A 20107-nucleotide genomic window follows, 5' to 3' on the forward strand; every position below is an offset into this window, starting at 1 on the left:
TCCAATAACAACGCTCTTTGGCATTTGGCGAATTTCATCAGACTCTTGCTTGATCAATCCATATGCCTCGCCCACTTGTGCCAGCATCTGCCGCCACATCCGCCCCCCAACCACAATCTGTTGTTGTCATCTAGGCTCAAAGGTTGAGCCATGGTTCAATCAAGCTATCAAAAGAACCGATGAAGGGGAAGGTTTTCGTAGCGATGGATGGAAGTACCAGAGCTGTCTCAAAAAGATGCTGTCATTGTCAAACGCCATTTGGAGTCTAGCATCAATTATGCTACCGCACGCAGAGGATTACCTATCATACGAGATTCTTCACATAGAAGCCTATGTTATTTTTGTCGACGGTTTAGAAAGACGGGGTGGCTTACAATTGGACCGGAGACACCATTGATGCTCTTGTTGAGTATCACAAGAAGAGTCATTTTGTCAAGCCAGCGATCAGAAGAGACGAGTTAATGTGCACAGAGCAAGATGGCAAGGCGCGTTAGGAGGGCTTCGTCCGAACCATCAACAACTTTGTCTTTTGCGCACACTTCTCTATTCTCGATTTCCTCGAGGACGGAGGTACCGGCGAACTTCCTGGCCACGAAAGTAAGATTGTCAAGACGTCGATCATCGACTCCATGCATCTTTCCAAATCCTCTTTCCCGCCCATCTAAGAGCACAGCCTTGCTCTTGAATCGCGTGCTAGCAACATGCCCTCACAGACCTGTTTTCAACCCAACTGTACCGTTGTGCCGCCAAGCCCGATCGATCTCTCGTCAATTCCACGTCCAGCAGCCTCAACTTTCCCATTCCGGAAATGACTTCGATGGTGCAGTTCTACAAATCAGCGTTTGGCAATCCGCACATTTGATCATGCTGCGTTCACTACTGGGTCACACATGGCCGGGTGAACAAGCCTGCGGGTTGTCGAGGAAGGATTATGCCAACAAGGGGTCTCTTGGTCTCCAGACTTACTTTCGTTAGGCGTAAACGCAGAGGACCGTATGAGGTATGGCTGATACTCATTTCGGGACGCGACCTTGCAAGGGTTTGGATCCTTGGTTTATAGGAGGGATCGCAACTCGGGTCAATAAAGAAGCAAAAGTGCACTCTTTTCTCCGCTTCACAGTCGAGATACTGCAAGATATGTCTCTATGTTTCTGTACCCGACTGCCTTTTCTGAAAACCTCGACCCAATATTCTATGTGTTCATAAACAGATCCTGCAAAAGTGCTATCGATACGCCAACTTACTCAACGTGGCAAGAGATGGTCATTAGGATGTGGCTAGGATGTTTTGGCAGACATTGATCACTGTACGGTTCTAGTCCGAGTTGGTGTCAGGTACCCCTGCTTGATCAGCAAGCCGAGCATAAAGTTGAGGCAGTCTACGGGGGCCAATGACAGGGGGAGGATACAGATAGTCAATTCGTCATAAAGCCAGCCGCTCAACATGTATCATGGTGGTATCCATGCTTTCTCCTTAATTTCATTTTCCCCCTCGACGTACTCGATGCTTATTGCTTTCAGACTACGGTAAAGTATCAGAATTAAAGCCTGGCCGCCATATCCTATGTCTTCGTACAGCCTATTCATTTGATCGATTGCTTCATATGATCCCCCTTTCGCTTGTTGGCCATCCGACTGGCTCGGTATATTGACTTTCATCCTCACTTCAATTCTCCTAATATATGAACCGGGTTCTGTTTCTAGGGTGCAGTTGCCCATTGAGAGGTGCCGACTGCTCAAAAGATGGCCACGGCAGGTGACATCTCTGCCGTTCCCGTTGAGGGAGAGCAAAGGCCCTTCTCAGGTGAGGCGGGGTGCGATTCGTGGACCAGCTTCTACTACAGTGACGACGACGGCAATAAGACGAAGGATAACTACCTCAAAGCCATGGAAATAAAGATGAAGTCCAGTAACCTCAAAGGACAGCATCGTCAACTGGAAGCATCTCGATCCCGACTAGCTGAGGAGCTTGCAGAAGTCGAGGCTGAGCTGGCCCGCATTGGTAAAGAGCGTGATAAAGCGGCTATGCAGCTAGAGCGCATAGAACAAGACGACACGGGACCCGTATCTGAAGAAATTCTTCTGATTGAAGAGCGACCAGCGTCGATCGACGTCAGGAGTCAACCTCTGTTGGGTGAAAAGGAAAGAAGAACTCGAGCGCAACCACCTATTGGAACTTACACTGCGGATCGTGGTACGTTGAATACCCTAGTCCTTTTTATCTTGATGAAGGCTAATCCGACCGAAGCAAATTCACTGGACATTGATTTGCAGCCCTTGCCAACTCCATCAGTATCACAATCTGCATGCTATGTAGGCAAGGCCAAGATCCAATTCCATCTATGCAAATATGAACCTAGAGGCGATCCTAGATGGTTCCGGGGCAGCATGGCAAAACATATGAAATTGAAGCACTCGGACAAACCTCCAAAAGTCTTTCGCTGCGACTACCCTGGATGTGGAAAGGAGTATCGCAATAGGCAAGACAACTTGCACCAGCACCAAAGAAGGCATGGACATTTTACAAATGGAAAAGATGAAAATGGAGAGCTGCAGAGCCCTGAAAACGAGACGCCCGCGCTCAACCTCAGGACAGCACCCGGACCCATTCCTGCTACAACACCCTTGGTCTTCCGACAGGACAGTAACGGTGTTCAGTGGATTAAGTTTGAGTATTCTAGAGACAGGGTAAAGATGGAATACGACATTCGGTGCGACATCGAGTCGGTTAACACCGATGAGCTATCCCCACGGTTTAAGGAAAGAAATTGCGTCTATCCCCGAGCGTACTGCCCCAAGGAACAGTATCGAGGCAAGCGACTCATGTATGAGACAGAATGTAACCGCATTGCCTGGGCTTTAGCTGAACTCAACGATTCTCTTCAAGGCAAGCGAGGTCTTATCCAGCGAGCAGTTGACAGCTGGCGTAATAGCAACCAAGATCCCCGGGTGCAAAGCCGACGAGTGCGGCGCTTGGCAAAGAAGTAGCAGCGACAGGGCATTTCTGGCCTTCCATCTGGAACCAGTCTTCAGCAATCGCAGTATGAGCTGAGATCCAGCGGGGTATTTGTGAAGGCTTAAGTTGGGCATTTCTTGATTGGGTGATGGTGGATTCGCGTCACTTGTTTCTGAGTCATCTTGGAAGTGCCGAATGTGATGATCGCGGCGTTGCATGAGGAGAGGGTCAAAATTGAAGCTGCGCGATTCATCGGGTGAACAATTGATAGTTCCGGCAGCCTCCTTGGGGCCTATGCTGAGATCCTGGCGTTTCTTGCAAAAGAGCTTGTCATCATAGGGTTTAAGGTTTCGCGTTTGATAGGAATCTTACCGTATATTTAATGTCTTTTACTGATATTGACTTGCATTATAATTGCGCTGTATAGTGTTGAAGTCTACCTGATGTTGAAGATATAAACACGACCTAAATGGAAATAGAGCCGTGCGAGTCGGAGACATTTTAGTTTGAAGCCGACATTGGATAAATGTTCAATGGTATATATGCCTCTAGGCCTTGTTGCTTGTCATGTTGGTATTCGTACACAAAATTTAGGCTGAAAGATAAAAGAAATACTCCGTATGCATACCACGTTGGACCGAGGCCAATGTACAGAGGGGGGAAAACAAGCCCCCATCTCTATTATGATCAGGCGTCTCCAATAGCCGCCGAGATTATTAGAGGCTGAGAATAACCCATCAATAGATTGTGAAGCCGCCCAAGGTTCTTGCACCAATAGACTTTGGGTGTGCCGTTTGACTGCAGCATTCTTTTGTTATCGCACATTAGCCAGTTTCGCGGTCCATTCGCTAACCACTCTTTCATAGGCTCATCGTCAGATTCCTTACTCTTACATCTGAAGGCAAGAATTATCTACCTAGTATCGGCTAGCTAGGCATTGCAGACGGGTATATGCTACTACTAGCGTGCCGGATGTTTTTTTTTTTTTTTTTTTTTTAAAAAAAAAAAAAAAAAAAAAGCTTCGTTCCTCAGACCCGTGTTGCCAAGATACGGTTGGCATCGTTCCGTTTGCTCCGACGACTGACAATCCCTGCTCTCGACGCTAACCCTTTGGCGCCCCCAAAGGTGTCTAATTGTTAGCCCTGCTAAATCCGTCGGTTTCGGCGGGTAGAAAGGACAAGGCAGCGTGACCGACGTGGATCCTTGCATTAGCTGCCGGTGGGGAAGGCGCCATAATCAGCCTCCAAAGCATGCAGCGGCCGGTATGCGACGCTAAAATAAGCGAGCTTGGATCTGCTAGCCATCAGATCCACCTTTCCATGTCTAGCCGTTCGCAATCAGCGGGCAGTGCTTTTGTCTCTAACAACCAACGTCCCTCGTTTCAGGCCCATATGCGATTAGACGATCATCTGAGCAGATAGGGGCTTTGCGCGCAGCTTTTCGTTCAGGCGCGATGCTGATCTACAAGGTGTGACGGGGTAATTTAACTCATGGAGCCAGCAAACACGTGTCTTGTAGTATCCTGCAATTGCTAGCGGTTCCTGTAGTTCAACAACACCCCCTGGGCTGTTTGTAATCGTTAACTTATCATTCCTTCAACTAAGCATTTAAACATCTACAGCATCAAATGCTTAGCACGAGCTGAAAGGTTCCTCGCAACCATCGAATGCGACGTGAAAAATCTGCAAGGCATGCGAACAGATAACTAAGTGTTTCCGTTTCTCACCCGATAGCTTCATCGAACAGTCTCGGACAATATCTTGCAAAAGCTCTGATCAATCGCGCAACCAGCCGCAAAGAGATGCAGTAAATTCATCATTCATGCCCGAAAAATAGGACCAACAACAAGGCAGGATACTCTATCGCCCGCTCTACCCAGGGTTCAAATCCACGACACTCCACGACACATTTGTGAATATGGCGTGGATATGGATGCTGACTAATAACTTCGATGTGGAATGGGTGGAAATGGATCCATTATGGAAATGAATCCATATTGTGGAATTTGTGGAATGGAAACCTACTTTGTCTAACAATGGTAATTAGTGGATCGCATCCATGCCTTGGTGACGTCGATGTTTTTGTCACTCGTCCATTAGAATCCTATCTAGCGACCCGATCAAACCGGCGCGCAACCAACTCCGTAGTGTCTGGCAAAGCCCAATTGTACTGGCATCTAGCCTATTGCGGCTCTTGGTAACCATGCGGCCAGTGGTCGAGAATAGCCTCTCACACTCGGCTGACATTGGTGGCACAGTAAGCAGATCCAAGGCCATCCTAGACAACCGGGGGTATTTGAGTCGCCTTATGTGCCAGTATTCGTAGGGATCTGTGACAGAAGCATCAGCATCCTCGATATCACGCTGCCACTGCTCGTATTCATCAAGATCCAGACCGCCAACTGAGGACCTAGGGGATTGAGCTGGGGATCGAATTGGCGACTCGGTAACAGAAATCCCTCCAGTCGTCAGTCCTCGCTTCTTTGTGCGCCACGCTGTGAACTTGTTTCTTGAGGTCTTCAGCCGCTTATTGGCAGGCAACTCAATCTCTGGGTCATCAACCTCCAGGTCCCTATACTCTCTCTCCCAGAGATCCTGGACCATCTCCTTCGCCTTGGTAATCCACAATTGTCTTTCGTCGTCGTCTCCCCACAAATCGTCAAACAGTGCCCACCGGTAGGCAGGATGAAGAACTGCAGCGCCATAGATCAGGGGGCTATCATTCAGGTGCTCGTAGTATTCGTTCAATTTGAGCCAACCCAGGTTGATGTTGACAGCGAGGTGATGGCCGTGCGGAAAATTGGCGACTGCTCTTTTCGCGGATTCGAGGGTTTCGAGAAGAAATTCGTACGCGTGAATAAGATCCCAGCTTGTTCCTGTACAAGCCATCTGTTAAAATAAGAATCGGGCCGCTTTTGAGAAGTCTAAGGCTTACCAGACAGTGGAGGGTCGATCTCGTTTTCCTCGACCTTTCTCCGGTGTTTTCCCTGTCCATCGCCCTCAAGGCCTCTCACAACCAGCTGGAAGTCAAGCAAAATGTCGTAAAGAGTCCCGAGCACATGCCAATCATCAGGTGTCATGCGATTCTCTTCCTTCAGGAAGAAGGGCAGCTTGGAGCCCTTTTTGATGTGGCCAGCTCTCGTCAAGTTGACCTTCTCCCACTCGTTTGACGCTCTCTGGACAAAAGAATTATAAAATGGCCTCAAGAGGAGAGCGCGTTCAATCATCGAGAATTGAGAAAGCCACCGGGTAGCATTGTCGACCACAACTCCAACTGGACGGTGTTTCTTGAGCTGAGCGTCATCAGAGAGTTGGCTCTCGACAGCCTGTACCTTCTTGAGCATATCGGTCCACGTGTCCGATCTGCTCACCTCCTAGGTCTTCGTGAGTATAACAAATAAAGCCGGGGACTCAGCCACCTACAACAGCAAAGTTATGCCATTTTCCAACAGAGCCTCGCCTCCTCCAGACTTCATGCTCCTTCGCTGCCGTGTGAAGTCCTTCGAAGACCTCTTTCTCGAAAGCATCCGGGTTCTTGCCATACAGCATCTGTTTCACTACTATGTTGACAACGTGGCCAACGCAGCGAACCCATCGCTTCTCCCAGTCGAAGCCAAACTCTAATCCAAGCTCCCCCATCGAGGTTTTATTGTTACCGGCATTATCCAATGTGAAATACCCGAGTTTATCGCTGATCTCGTACTCCCGAATGATCTCGATAATCTGCCCGGCGATATTCTCGCCTGTGTGCCGCTCTGTAAGCTCAGGCAGTCCGAGGACACACTTCTGTGGCCGATTATTTGAATCCCGAAACACACATGTGATGCCGTATAAGGCGTGTCGGTTACCAGACTTCCAGCCATCGTACTGGATATGGATCTGTCCCGGACTCTTTCGCAAAGCATCTTTCACTCTTTCCATGTTGTTGGTAAATTCTCGTTCTGCGATGGCACGCACGGTCACGTCAGTAATGTTAGCTTTTGTGATCTCGACAGATGGATTGAGGTAGTTGAAGATGTCTCGAAGATCTTGATCGTTGACGATCGAGAAGGATTGGTTAGAGTTGACAATCCAGTTGACAAGTTTCTGCTGGAATACAGTTTTGTCGAAACGTTTGATCAAGGTATTGATCAAATCTTGTTCCTTCGGCTCCTTCGGGTTCAACTGTAGGATTGTTGCAATGGACTGATGTGCTTTCTCGGATGCCTTTGTAGGCTTTTGCCTCTTGCCTGTCGGATCCATGATGCCATTGTGGTCCGTGTACAGGTGACCCTCAGCGTTCTGCAACCCTTTGATGGCGTAACTCTTTGGCCTCGGCCGCTTTTGCTTGATGCAAAGGCAACACACCCATCGGCGTTCCCCCTTATCGGCATGCTGGATATCGTAGCCGAACTGATATACCCATTGACGCACTTGGCCGTCTCTCTCCGTCAAGGTCCAGCCTTTGTAGAGCTGAAAGAGTCGTTGATTGTCTTCTTCTGTACGTTCTGGAACGGGTGTGGTTGACTTGGTAGGATGAAGGGTGGCCATTTCGGTTTGGAGTAGTCAGGGCGTGAGTAATAGTAAACCCTCCTAGAATAGACTTGTTTGAACTTTGTGTACGGGTAAAACGGAGTGGAAAATTGTTGCTATTGCGTTGTTATTGGCTATGGAAAGTACTTAGGGTATGCGCTATTTCACAAGGAAATCCAGGTATTTTCAAACCCCACCTAAATTTCCATTCCTTTCCACAATTTCCACATGTGGAACATGTGGAAGGGGTTCCGTGGCGTGGATGTGGAAAAGCTGAAGCCTACGTGGAATGGAATGGAATGGATATGGATCCACATTATGGATCCATATGTGGATTTCGTGGTATGGATTTGGACCCTGGCTCTACCTGTATCAGTCTCCTTCGACCCGCATGGAGGACCAAAGGTGCTCTCTGCCCTCGATCTCGAACCTCCTAGATTTGGCCGATGCTGGCTCACCTTTAAACAAGTCCTCTCCGACTTCAAGGCAACATTGTCCTCCCTTCGAAGGTCAGTGACGCTACTAGCTCCATATGTGGCTGATTCACTTACATTCTCATAGTTGCTCACTCTTCATGTAGCCATGGCCGAGATGGATCAGAGTGGGCCAAATTGTCGCTGCGCGGACTTCCTCCCACGCCTCCGATGAGCACAGATGCTTCATTCGAAGCTCCAGCGAAATCATCACGCCAGTCGGGCTCAGGCTCGGCACCAAGACCGTTATGTTGCGAGACCACGTCACGATTCGAAGCTGGTGCGCACTCTCAAGCGTCGATAACAGCTATTCCTCGAGCGACACCCCCTGTTCTTGCTCCGCGTCCTCAACGACGACATCACGCAGAACACGCCAACCCAGCAGCACAAATGTCTCCTACCGTTCAGGCACCGGAGATGAACCCATACTCCCAACGCCCTCCCCAACCAGCGAGTATATCAGCACCTGCTCTGTCCGGAGCGTATCTGCAGCAACATAGGCACCATCTGCCATGTGCGCTCTATCCAAGAAAGGATAAACACACCTGTCCGACGTGCAACAAAGCCTTCAGCCGACCTAGCAGTCTCAAGATTCATTGCCGCTCCCATACTGGAGAGAAGCCCTTCAAGTGCCCCAATGATGGGTGCCGTATGGCTTCTAGTGTACGCAGCAATATGACGCGCCATAGGAGGCAATGTCGGCTTTCAGTAGCAGGTCGGTGAGAGATATAGGTTCAAACAACGAGACCATCCTACAACAAGGGTTGAATGTGAGGGGAATCCTGAGATGAGTTTGCCTCACAGAACGGGCACCATGATAAGATGGCCAGATGGGTCTGGTCAAAAAACACCTTGTTGGGAAGTCTGTAGAAGCTAGGGGTACGGCTCGTTGGCGATATGATGCCGTCATAGGCAGGAAGCTGGAAGGGTGCCAGGACAGTTAAGTAACTCTCTAATACCAACAAGTCCGTCATTTAGCAATCTGACAGAAGGCCGAAAAGAGAAACCTATGAAAGTAAGCGCGAAATGTATTCTCAGTATGCTTCAAGTTGATGCGAGGTGCGCACACGGCCAACGCCTACGTGATGATACCAGCGGAAGCACCTCACCCAGACTGGATGTCGACGGTAATGAACTGATCGGTCTCCAAGCCGAGCTCATAGATGTCAAATCATTATTGACGAGAGGTGAATGGTACGGTTGAGGGCATCCCATTTCATAACGATCGCGACGAGTCTTCCTAGAATCCAGCATAGCTATCTCTGATGGTAGCAGTGTTTTGCTCCTTGATGACTGGGCATCAACTGCCGCATGTCTTCATGGAGGCTCTGTATGTGACTAAAAATCGTCATGGACAAGGTAGACGTCGTCAAGCGCAACGCATACTACTCTTTCCATCGAACTGTCGAGTTGAAGGAGGTTGTGAGACACCAGGGTGATGTTCAAGTTTCGTTTCCATGATGCTCTCCAAGGACTTCGTAAAGGTTAGCCAACTATCCGACAATGAGGCCTTCTTTTCTCGCGAGTGCAATTAAAGTTGAATTAAGAAGAAGTTACTACATGCCATGATACTTCACGCATTTTTCGACGCAATCTTTAAGCCAAAGAGTTCAATGGCAGCCACATAGAACGACACAACTGTACAGTTACCCTAACTATTACCATTCATGCCAACCTGTTGGGGCATGGCCCAGAGTCTTCAGTTGGCAGCAGTCTTCTCAAGACATTTTCTGTTTGTACCGGTGCTCGTGTCATACTTGCAGCGAATCTCTGGATTGCTATGGGTTTAGCGAACGGAGCAATTGGTATTGTTGAAGATGTCGCTTTGGCACGAGCGACTGGAGTGATATTAATCATCGTTTTATAGCAATCGCAGGATGAAAGGATGGTAGTAGATGAGGCTTAGGCTAAGATATAAAGTATCTGTCAAGTTGTGAACCGTTTTCAACCCTGTTAACAAAGAACTGATCATCCTTGATATCACTGTCCTAGCCGCAACTGACATGCTTGCTGTTCTCTATTGCGAAAACAATGGATTTGGGCCAACTGCGCGATAAACATTGATGATAGCAGCGTCCAAATCGTACGTACAATTCAGTTGCAAATTCCATCACGAGACTCGTTCTCGCCAGTCCTTCGTCGGCAGTCTTTCGTCCTTCTCATCCCTACTTATCGATAGCCGAAGATTCATCAGAGGAAACCCGCTAGGAACCTCTGTGCGCTTCACACAAGTGTCATCCTCCTTTTTTCTCCTGCTTGATAATGACTAGGTGGTGCAAGTCGAGAATGTGACAGCTTTAAACCGCCCGCATGCTACTGTATCTTCCGTGACTTCTTCTTCCTCCTCTTCTTCTTCTTCTTCTTTAAATGCGATATGACTGCAAAGAAATTAAATTATCTAAGCCATGTTAGCGAACAAAAACCTAGCAAGCCAGTAGTGTGAGTAAGGGGAGGAAGAGAACATTTTGCAAACACATCTGGGTGGCGGCTCCTTCGTGTTTGGTCTTTTTGCCATTTTCCAGGTAACAACAAACTCCAGAAACCTAGCGTCGTTCTTCCCAAAGTCAACGATCGTTTGGATCTCGCCCTTCTATGACTTAGAAGGAGGACTCAGCTTCTCTGCCGTGGATTGCGATGAAACCGCTTCCAAAGTATCCCCCGGCATATTTTCATCTTCACGAGGAACTTTGGCGTATTTCTCATAGAAATCGAGTAGCTAGATCATGTCAGTAGAAATCCTGAGAAACCAGTGGTGTGAGAAAGTGGCGGGTGACCTTTTGTGGACACTTTTTACGTCAAGGTTTCTCTTGTGCCTAGTCTTTTTGTCATTAGGCCAGAGAAGATAGACCATCACATCTCCATCGCTGTCCTCAAAACAAGCATCAATCCTTTCGACCTCATTGTCCCACGAACCATTAGGAAGAATGAATTCCTTTTCCGTAGTCGGCGACGTCTCACTCGTACTATCAGCGTTGCCCGTTTTGACTCGCTGCCGCTTCCTTTTTCTCGTCAAAGCGTTTTTTTTGTTGTTGTTGTGGGAGGCGTCTTAGTCCTGGAGACGCCGTGTGACTTCGCAATGAGGTTCATCTTTCCACCTATCGTCTCGTAATAATCGTCGAGACTACCTTCGCCCACTCCCCTTACATGGCATATTAGTAGGAAGATCGAGGTATAACATGGGTACAGTTAGCATTTACTTGAAATGCTCCACGGGCTCCCAGGTCTCTCCTTCATGGTCCTTCCACTTTACCAGAAACGATAGTTTACCCTGAAAAGATGTCAGTCATAAAGGTAACTCCCGTAAGGCTGAGAATGGCAATTACATCTTCCTCAATCTTGTGACACGTGATTTTCTCTACATCAAAACTAAGATCCGTAAGTATCAAAGGAAGATCGTGATAGACAAACGGCTTACGTCCTCCTCCCGGATTCGCCATCAAATTCCTCTTCCTCAGTTTAGTCTATCGTAGCGTCTTTGTAACGGCAACTTTTTCTTCGGGTGGGAAAGGTTCTAGCTATGGAACATTAGCATATTAGCATACTGCTTATCCAATAGGCGACAATGCGATCCGCTCCTTGTTTTTTCCTAAGTAGGTCAATGAAAGTGATTCCAAGAAAACAAAATCTTTACCAGTAGCCATATTGAAAATGTATGAATGACGCAACTTTGGAGTACTATGGTACTTCCTGAACATGGAGCTTCCGGCTCCTTTTAAATTCGCTACTTGGGAATTTGATTTGATCGTGCCTCAAATAGTTCTTATAGTCTAGCAGAAAGCCAGACCCTGCGGACTGGATCAAATGGGCTAGCCCCACACTTCTCATTCTGATGTGACTGTGCATTCTTTTATCTAGCCTCATTTGGTGATACTCCCAGTCCCGACGCTCAGCGACAGCCTTGATCTCGCATTCGAATTATCAGGTCCAAAATGAGCCCTCACCGGAATGATCCATTCACCCCTCTCTCACCTGCCTCTCACCCCCCTCCCATGAAAAGAAAATCCAAATTCATGAAAAAAATCATTTAATTGGCCCAATACTCATATCTACTGCTAAAAGAAATTCTTTCAGATACAGAATATATATCGACGAGCCAGTGGATGTTTGTTTTTAACATGTGACTGCTGTCGAACAACACAACAGCGAGCCCCGTCTCAAAGCGGCCATGACAGATATTCGGTAACCCGCATTCGCCATACAGCTGCCTTCTAAATGGTAGAAATCATCATGTGGCTCGCAGTCAAGTGAAATTGATAGGCTGGAGCATGCAGTGTTGTCTCCAAGTGATGGCCGACTGACGATTACGCGGTTCTGAGCCTATTGACGTGAGGACTTGTTTTCTCGGGCCTAGAGCGTGGCCACTTCACTTATTGGAAGGAAACTGAGTCACCTACATCCGATCTGCTTCCCGTAGTATAGTGATTTATCTGCTTGTGGCCCGGTCGCTTTCCCACGGTGCTATGTATAGAAACATTTGATATTGTATCTTTAATCAGCTTCCCCCCCGAGAAACTGACTTCCCAATCGGCAACGGCCCAAATGTAACAATCGACCTGCTAGCCATAGTCTAAGATGATTATCGGCGGTATGACTCTTGTATCATTAGCCATTGTGTGGATGTTGCTCTTTACAACTTGGGTTCTTGGTCTTCTGTGATTGCACACACGAGTTGCCATCAAAAATCTGTTTCAGCCTAGCTGATTACACACACTGTATGAACTATGTAAATTCCTTCCACTTTCTTCTCTCGATATCTAAAAGAACTCCTTCAGAATGGTGCAGCCATGTAAAATCATGGAAGAGTATGCGAGGATGGTTTCAAAGCGCCTGAGATAATTTTAATGAAACCAACAAGGTAGGGCAGAGTTGATTCATCAAGCGAAAGACATGGTGCGACGATTTCGTGGTTTCCCGGTCTCTGAGCGTCGAAGCATTGATGTTTGGGTCTGGGCCAAGAACTACGGGTTGTCATCGAATTCACATGTTCCCAATCCCCGCTCTCGTCCCTCGAGGTCTGCCAAGCTACATATTGTTCGAGCGGCATAGCTAGTCTCACAAGTATCTCCGTAGCACCGTTTGATTTTAAATGTCATTCTGAAATTATCGTCATTCATAAGGCGCTTTGTGCATATGCGATGATGACTCACTCCGGTGCAGAAGTTGGCTACTGGATCGCTACACGAGCATTTTGGTCCCACAATGGAACAGGCCAAATGCGCCGTGGGGAGGATGGCAGACAACGCGCTTGGGAGGAGTTGCACGGCGCTGGAGCTCATAAGATGCCCGGACTTGGAGACTGAAGGCCTCGGTGCCTTGTGCAAGTTGGTTCATCGTCTTGGGCTTCCCTCTATTGAAAACATCCAAAGCCCTTTCTAGATAGTATAACTTCTTGTTACTGTGCCCGGCATCATGCATCCTAGTCCACTATATCAGCCCTCAGTGTCGCTGAGGACACTCGTCACGAAGAAAGGTCAGCTCTACAAATCTCGTTCTGCTGACAGATGTTAAGACCCCGCTAGCCCCGCAGCTGTCTTTGCTGCCATTTCGGCCTGTAAAAATTTTTTGGCCTTAGCGGGGCGCTAACAGCGGGTGCCAAGAGAAAGAACTTTTTACAGAAGAGAGTTGGTCTTCAGTGGTCAAAAGGTGAAGATAAAAGCATGTACGGAAAGTAGCCACTCAAGCGTGCTTTAACCTACGCTTCTTCGCAAAGATATGGCGCAAGGCCTAGCTTCAACCAGCGGCATAACACGGATCCAAGATTCAATGCGCAACACGTTGACGGGCCGCCCAATTTGACCCAAAATACTATCCTATATATTTCGTTACTGAGCTCACTTTTGCTTGTAATTGCTCATCATGAACGGTCTTTGCTCCTACCCTACATTGCCGCATTCGATCTGCCGGGCCCTGAGATCAACTCTCCCCTGTAAAAATTCTTTCTTGGCACGCACTGTTAGTGCCGTGTTAGGAGCGGGATTTTCTGCAGGCCACGCGACCACACAAAACTGCGGGGATGCTATCGGCTCCCTAACAGCAGTTTTCAGAGAAGGAATTTTGGAGAGTTCGCCTTCTCTGACAACACCTTTGTCGGATCTAATGGCGGCACCTCAGAACCAGAACGCCTTAGATATCGGAGGACGATGCCCATGGCATCGGTAGCGACATCCTCCCGATCAACGACGCCGATTGCGATGGGTTTTTCTCCTTTGAAGGCAAGCCGCACCGTCGGCCTCTGATTCCTTCCCGAGGTTTTTCCCTGCCGCCGCGACAGTCGACTACGAGCTACAACTTGGTTACTGGAGATTGTGGACTGCGTCGGCAGATGTAGTGATGCGCGAGAGAATTCTGGTCGGTGGAAAAAGTTCGACAATAGATTGCCCCCGAACCCGCTGACGGGTGACGGGCTTGAGAAATACAGCACCTTTTGTGCCATTGGTATGCTGGATGGTGAAGGAAGCGGGGTTTCCCTGTACCTAGCTAGCTCAGCACGTCTTTTGCTCCAGTAGGAGATCTGGCTTCGTTACAGCCACCCAGACGAAAAATATACAAACAAACAAAAACAAACAAACAAACAAACAAAAGGGCCCTGAGATGACAAGCGGCGGGATGATGTCATCTATGAGGGCCGGAAGGGTCCCAATTTGGCGTCTCTGTTTGGAAAGAATGAGAAAAAGCATTTTTGGCGCACTACGTTTCAGCCATAGCGATGCACTGGATAGAAGATACATTGAAATATGGCGAGACACTTTCTCAATAGATTCGCTGGAAGAAACTGTATTTTCTCATCCAAGGCGATCTGTATGGACCAAATCACAGGGCAAGCCCCACTTGTCAGTTCACTAAGCCGCATCCGGAGCCTTTCAGTTAGGCAAGAAATGACTTGGCTCCAGAGCTAGAAGTCTTTTTTTCTTCTTATTTTTTTTTTCTTTTTTTTCTTTTATTCTGCTTAAGGGATAGTTAGCCATGTTTGTTCAATATTTACTAAAGCCCTTATTCTCTATTGGCGTGGTATTTACCTAAGGCCCATAGGCCATACTGCCATGCCTTTTTCGTCTTGTTCTAGTCATCCAATCGGAGATAATGGGTCTCACTAAACCAAATACGGACCATAACGGATCAAAGCTTTGCCGGCCGTTACTCCATTTAGTTGCTGACTAGGAACGCGACTTGCCACAGACGTGACGTTCGCTCTTTTCGAACATTCTCCATCCGCCATGAGAGATGAGTTGCAGTCCAAGATCATTGAGGACAATCCTATTGGCAACGAACTCGATGCCTTCCGTGCGTCTTTCAATTCGGCGTGCGAGAGCGCGAGTATCTCCTGCGCTCTGGACTCGATAGACAAACTTGGCCAAGAAGGTAATACTTGGTTGGGAAGTTTTTTGGTTCTGGCCGCTTTCGGCTAACAGTCGTGTAGGCCTCCAGGACCTCATCGTGGACCTTCTTCTGGCACTCCAAAATTTGCGAGCATCTCGCTTGCTCCGATCTAGTGGCAGTGGCAAGAATCTCCTGAGCGATCTGTCAAGACTCAATGCTGCCGTCAACTCAGACGACGTCGACCTCGACCGAATCAAACCTCTTTTACGGCTATCACTTACCGATAAACCTGCCGACACCCTCATTTGGGATAAAGTCTACGAAGCTGTCACCGAATCCACCCCCCCTCCTCGACCGATAGCCTCGTCCTTCCAACAGACCCCGTGGTCGCGCAATACGAGCAGCTTCGCAAACTCGTCCGAGTATCGCAAATACGTAGACGACGTGCTCAAAAAGGAGCTTGGGTCCATGTATGTGGGGCTCCGTTGCTTTCACGACACATATTTTGGAGGCGTGGCCGGTCTTGATGCAGCATCCCAGGCGTTCTTCAAGCAATGTGTGGAAGGCAGCGACCCACTCTTTGAGGACGGTTGGAAGGGATGGCCTAGGGACGCAAATCAGGATGATGTGCTGAGCTGGTTTGCCAACTTCAGCGACAAACTAGCGGCGTTCGCAGGCAGCCACGAGTCAATCCCAACGTATCAACATCGACGACGGCCTCTTGCACAGCCTAATAAGCCAATACAAGGTTCTACCGGAGAGCGCAAGTTGGACATCGGTTTTGTCAAGGATACGAGTGCTGGGAAAGACTCGCGGTGCTGCTGGTCGCAGATCTTGGTGCCTGGAGAGCTGAAGAGCAACCCATCCGCCGACAAGGCCTCGTGGCTTGATCTGGGGAGGTACGCCAGGGAGGTGCTCGTTGCGCAGAATACCCGTCGCTTCGTCTTGGGCTTTACCATCTGCGGGTCCCTCATGAGGGTATGGGCATTTGACCGGCTCGGTGGCATCGCATCGGAGCAGTTCGACATTAACAAAGATGGGCGTCAGTTTGTCTGCACGATCCTTGGCTTTCTCTGGATCAACGAGGAGCAGCTAGGGTTCGACCCGACAATCATGACGGCAAATGGGGAGCGATTCATCGAAGTCAATCGGAATGGTTCGACCGAGCGGATCATCATCGACGAGGTGATGCAGCGGGCGCCTTGTATAGCTGGTCGAGCGACGACATGTTGGAAAGCCTATCCCGAAGGACGGCCGGAGATGCTGCTTGTCGTTAAGGATTCGTGGCAATATCCGGAACGAGATGAAGAAGGCGAACTACTACGTGAGGCGACTGACAAGGGTGTCGTTAACGTAGCCCGGTACTATCACCACGAGACGGTCCAGATTGACGGGGAAGATGATGACATTCGAAATAATGTTCGAAGAGGGCTGGATATTACGCAAGCTGCGAACTACCGTCCGGAACGACCAATCCGGCGGAACAACGTCGTGTCTGGCACATCGAGACAGGGTCGCAGCAGCGCCAGTGCCAGCAGAAAGCGGTCATCTAGCCAAGCTGGTGCTCCTCTTCCTTCTAGCAAGCGATCTTGTTCCGTGTCTTCAACGAGTGTCACCAGTTCATTACCAAATCGTGTACATCGGCGTGTCATTCTCCAAGACTACGGGATGCCTATCTACAAGGCGAGCTCCCGGTCGGCTCTGCTTGCTGCGTTTGAGCGGTGCATCGAAGGACATGAATCTTTGTATAAGGCAGGCTTTCTTCACAGAGACATCTCGATCAACAATCTCATGATCAACGAGGATGATAATCCCTCCTGGCGTTCTTTCTTGATTGACCTTGACCTGGCTATCAAAGAGTCGCGAGAGGTTGCCTCAGGAGCAAAGGGGAAGACCGGCACACGGGCTTTCATGGCAATTGGGGCGCTCCTGGGTGAGCATCATTCTTTTATGCATGATCTCGAGTCATTCTTCTGGGTGTTATTCTGGATTTGCATCCACTACGACGGACCAGACAAGAGCAGGGCTGTTCCACAGTTTGATAAATGGAACTACGCAGATATGGAGGAGTTAGCCAAACTCAAGTTGGGAACAGTGACAAAGGAGTCGATTTTTGTGGCCACCATCACGAATAATTTCACAGCCTATTACAATCCACTTATCCCATTATTGAAAGGACTACGGAAGATTGTTTTCCCCCAGGATAAGCCTTGGGAACGAGAGGATGAGAAGCTGTATGCTAGAACGAGAGAGTTTCTTCGAACATACCAGAAGGCCTATAGTATTGCTTAGCGATGGCAGAACAGCGCTGGCAACTGTTAGAACCTTTCTAGGGCACCCTCACACCAAGTCAGTCCGACACAACCACGCGCCAATCCGGCCACACTTCTATGCGTAGATATCTGTGAACGCACCGGCATCAGCTTCCAACAAACTAGGGGATGACGGCTACAATACCTCTAGACGAGGAGTCGTGTAAGCGCTCGGCTCGACTCTGACGTACGTCCCTGGGGAGTACACGTTCCAGAAAATGCTGGCTGGCGCATAAGCCACGGCCCCTGTGTGCGAGGCACGCCGATGGCGACGATGTTTGCTACGGCCTGTTCCGCGCCACACCTCGTTTCTGTCAAACGACCCGGGAGTGACAGGGTTACCTGACCACCATGGGTAATGATGGTACGGCAGGCTGTAGTCTGGCATGATGGCAGAGTGATCGTAGTGCCAGTAGGCATTAAAACTTTTACATGAGTTCATCACGCGGATGCCAGTGGTGGTCCCATAGCCCGACGTGGATGTCGCTGAAGGTTTTGACAAGGCTATAGCGATAGCAACGTCAATATAAGGATCGAGGCCTATAATTTTGTCAAGCTTCCAGTGACTGCCTGCCTGCTTGGCTTTGATTTTTGAGCTAGAAGATGTTGCATGCAGAGTACGTCTTGAATATTTAACTTGGTATTGTGCTGCTACTTATGCAAGGCTGCATGGAGTCGGTATCTCGCAGATGCAGTCGCTCAGGGGTCGGCGTAAACTCTAGAGAGACCTCTACATAACATTCAAGGTCGCTGTGCACCAACAGTATGCACATAACAAAAAGACGAACCATGCTAAATGTTACACAAATATCGTCCGCTTCTATGATCCTGATTTGACGCGGCAACTCGTCAAAGTCTTTGCAATGGGCAAAGACACAGCTGAAAAAAGAACTGCTACTCGCATCCCTGTGAGCAGCCCTAGCTATCTGATTAGACGAGGCCGTTGGATCGTTCTAAACCGTCCCCATCCCAGCCAGCCATGGCTCCATTCCGTTCGCTCGTACCCGGCAACTACTTTCCCCATTCCCGGACCCACATTGTATTGACATGGGTCTAGACAGAGTGCCTAACAGGTCGCGCATGTTTCTGCTTCCGTCCTTTGCTTCATATGAGCCTCTTGATTACATATAATATCCTACTAGAATTTTTCTAATCTATTTCTCCTAGCTTGCCACACATAGAAGATATCTGAAGTTTCTGGATAACAAGTTCATGAACTTTACGCTCTTGAAGTTCTTTGTGGAGGGCACTAGTACCACGGTTACACTAAGCTGATCAGAAATGCGTTCTAAGATTAGCGGCTGAAGATACAGGGCTACAAAAGCCTTATCTCTTTGAGCGGGCATAAGACTACCATGCGGTCACGATAGGGGTATTAGGCCAATGAGATAGAGTAAAGTAGCTGATACAGAAGAGTATGTATCCTGCCTGGTGTAAGGGGCTATTAGCCAATAAAAGGAAGTAAAATAGACCGCTATACTTTAATAGAAGTAGCTTGGTTACAGAGGAATACAGTCATTTTGGAGATAGCTTCACCTAAATCTTGTAACCTGCTTGTACGTGGGGTCGAGTGGGGCGAGTGACCTGTGGTAGTCTTATGCCGCTCAAAGTAGAGCTGCTTAAACAAGTCAAAATTCCATGCAGAAAGCTTTCCTTGACAAATCTTCTATTATAGCTAGCTCAGTTATACAATAATCGTTGCGCCTGCTGGTGGCGCAGCCAAGTGCGACCTCTTGTTGTCACTACTCCGGAAAGGTGTCTGTTGTGGCGCAGTCAAGTGCGACCTCCTTTTTGTTTTCACCACTACAGCTGCCTGCTTGGTTCAGTTGAGTGCACCAGCGACCAACATCGTGCGATAACGTCTAATAAATGAGATTTACATGTTAGAGAGTCCTGTGATCACATCGTCTCGTTTGGCAATGAATGGTGTCCTCGCCCTTCTAGTACACCAAGTTGTGTCGGCTATCCAATGTCAACACGCCCGACGAAAACGGTACGAGTATCAAGACGTAGCGATTCAGGAATTTCAGCAATAACCATCCGAAATTACATCCAACGGCACATCGGGCGCTTACGGTACGTGAAGTAAATGGCCCCTAATATATGTCAACCCTACAGTAACACTTTTCTACCAAAGTCGATCATTTACCACTATATTCTTGCTCACATCTACTGTCTTTCTTTTCGTTTTGGCGTGCCTAATGATTATGGGGGAATCTCTTCTCGATTCAAACGTCCTGTAGGACCATTATCGACCTCGTTGGTAGCCTCAGTGAGAACGATCTAAGCCTTTTTCTATGCCCGAATAAGGGCGAGCTTATGGCTGTTTGTAAATTAGGACGGACGAAACACCATGTAGTGGTCAGCCATTAAGTATCGAGTATTATATACAAGACTCCACGACACGTCGCGATTTACACTTCACCAGGCTTCAAGTGAGTGATTACTATGTTCACAAAAACCCATGGAGCTATCGAATCGTCTCTGCATACCTCGTCTTCAGCATCGATGATCTCAGCCGACGCAGACAGGGGCCAAG

At 48.4% G+C, this 20107-nt stretch overlaps 8 protein-coding genes across 8 annotated transcripts; 4 read left to right on the top strand and 4 right to left on the bottom strand.

The window, feature by feature from the left end:
• Positions 1 to 477: 477 nt before the first annotated feature.
• On the top strand, positions 478 to 975 carry FOXG_20953 (uncharacterized protein; the record flags this gene model as incomplete). Its single annotated transcript, XM_018401280.1, has 1 exon — positions 478 to 975. The coding sequence occupies one exon, from the start codon at positions 478 to 480 to the stop codon at positions 973 to 975; it is 498 nt and encodes a 165-aa protein (XP_018251894.1).
• A 699-nt stretch (positions 976 to 1674) lies between these two features.
• Positions 1675 to 3352, top strand: FOXG_12505 (uncharacterized protein). Its single transcript, XM_018392302.1, has one exon. It carries the CDS (start codon positions 1743 to 1745, stop codon positions 2985 to 2987), a length of 1245 nt encoding a protein of 414 aa, XP_018251895.1. The 5' UTR covers positions 1675 to 1742; the 3' UTR covers positions 2988 to 3352.
• An 811-nt stretch (positions 3353 to 4163) lies between these two features.
• FOXG_20954 (uncharacterized protein) lies at positions 4164 to 4259 on the bottom strand (the record flags this gene model as incomplete). Its single annotated transcript, XM_018401281.1, has 1 exon — positions 4164 to 4259. One exon carries the CDS (start codon positions 4257 to 4259, stop codon positions 4164 to 4166), a length of 96 nt encoding a protein of 31 aa, XP_018251896.1.
• Positions 4260 to 5039: 780 nt separating this feature from the next.
• Positions 5040 to 7484, bottom strand: FOXG_20955 (uncharacterized protein; the record flags this gene model as incomplete). The annotated part of the gene is made up of 3 exons (XM_018401282.1): positions 5040 to 5830; positions 5890 to 6328; positions 6378 to 7484. 3 exons carry the CDS (start codon positions 7482 to 7484, stop codon positions 5040 to 5042), a joined length of 2337 nt encoding a protein of 778 aa, XP_018251897.1.
• A 367-nt stretch (positions 7485 to 7851) lies between these two features.
• Positions 7852 to 9783, top strand: FOXG_20956 (uncharacterized protein). The gene is made up of 2 exons (XM_018401283.1): positions 7852 to 7975; positions 8028 to 9783. The coding sequence occupies exons 1-2, from the start codon at positions 7858 to 7860 to the stop codon at positions 8660 to 8662; spliced, it is 753 nt and encodes a 250-aa protein (XP_018251898.1). The 5' UTR covers positions 7852 to 7857; the 3' UTR covers positions 8663 to 9783.
• A 746-nt stretch (positions 9784 to 10529) lies between these two features.
• FOXG_12506 (uncharacterized protein) lies at positions 10530 to 11117 on the bottom strand (the record flags this gene model as incomplete). Its single annotated transcript, XM_018392303.1, has 3 exons — positions 10530 to 10655; positions 10788 to 10938; positions 11065 to 11117. 3 exons carry the CDS (start codon positions 11115 to 11117, stop codon positions 10530 to 10532), a joined length of 330 nt encoding a protein of 109 aa, XP_018251899.1.
• Positions 11118 to 13114: 1997 nt separating this feature from the next.
• Positions 13115 to 13270, bottom strand: FOXG_20957 (uncharacterized protein; the record flags this gene model as incomplete). Its single annotated transcript, XM_018401284.1, has 1 exon — positions 13115 to 13270. One exon carries the CDS (start codon positions 13268 to 13270, stop codon positions 13115 to 13117), a length of 156 nt encoding a protein of 51 aa, XP_018251900.1.
• Positions 13271 to 15097: 1827 nt separating this feature from the next.
• On the top strand, positions 15098 to 19094 carry FOXG_12507 (uncharacterized protein). Its single transcript, XM_018392304.1, has 2 exons — positions 15098 to 15298; positions 15357 to 19094. The coding sequence occupies exons 1-2, from the start codon at positions 15154 to 15156 to the stop codon at positions 17546 to 17548; spliced, it is 2337 nt and encodes a 778-aa protein (XP_018251901.1). The 5' UTR covers positions 15098 to 15153; the 3' UTR covers positions 17549 to 19094.
• The last annotated feature ends 1013 nt before the right edge of the window (positions 19095 to 20107 follow it).

Source organism: Fusarium oxysporum, chromosome 3 (assembly GCF_000149955.1).
Source record: "Fusarium oxysporum f. sp. lycopersici 4287 chromosome 3, whole genome shotgun sequence".
Lineage (NCBI taxonomy): Eukaryota > Fungi > Ascomycota > Sordariomycetes > Hypocreales > Nectriaceae > Fusarium > Fusarium oxysporum.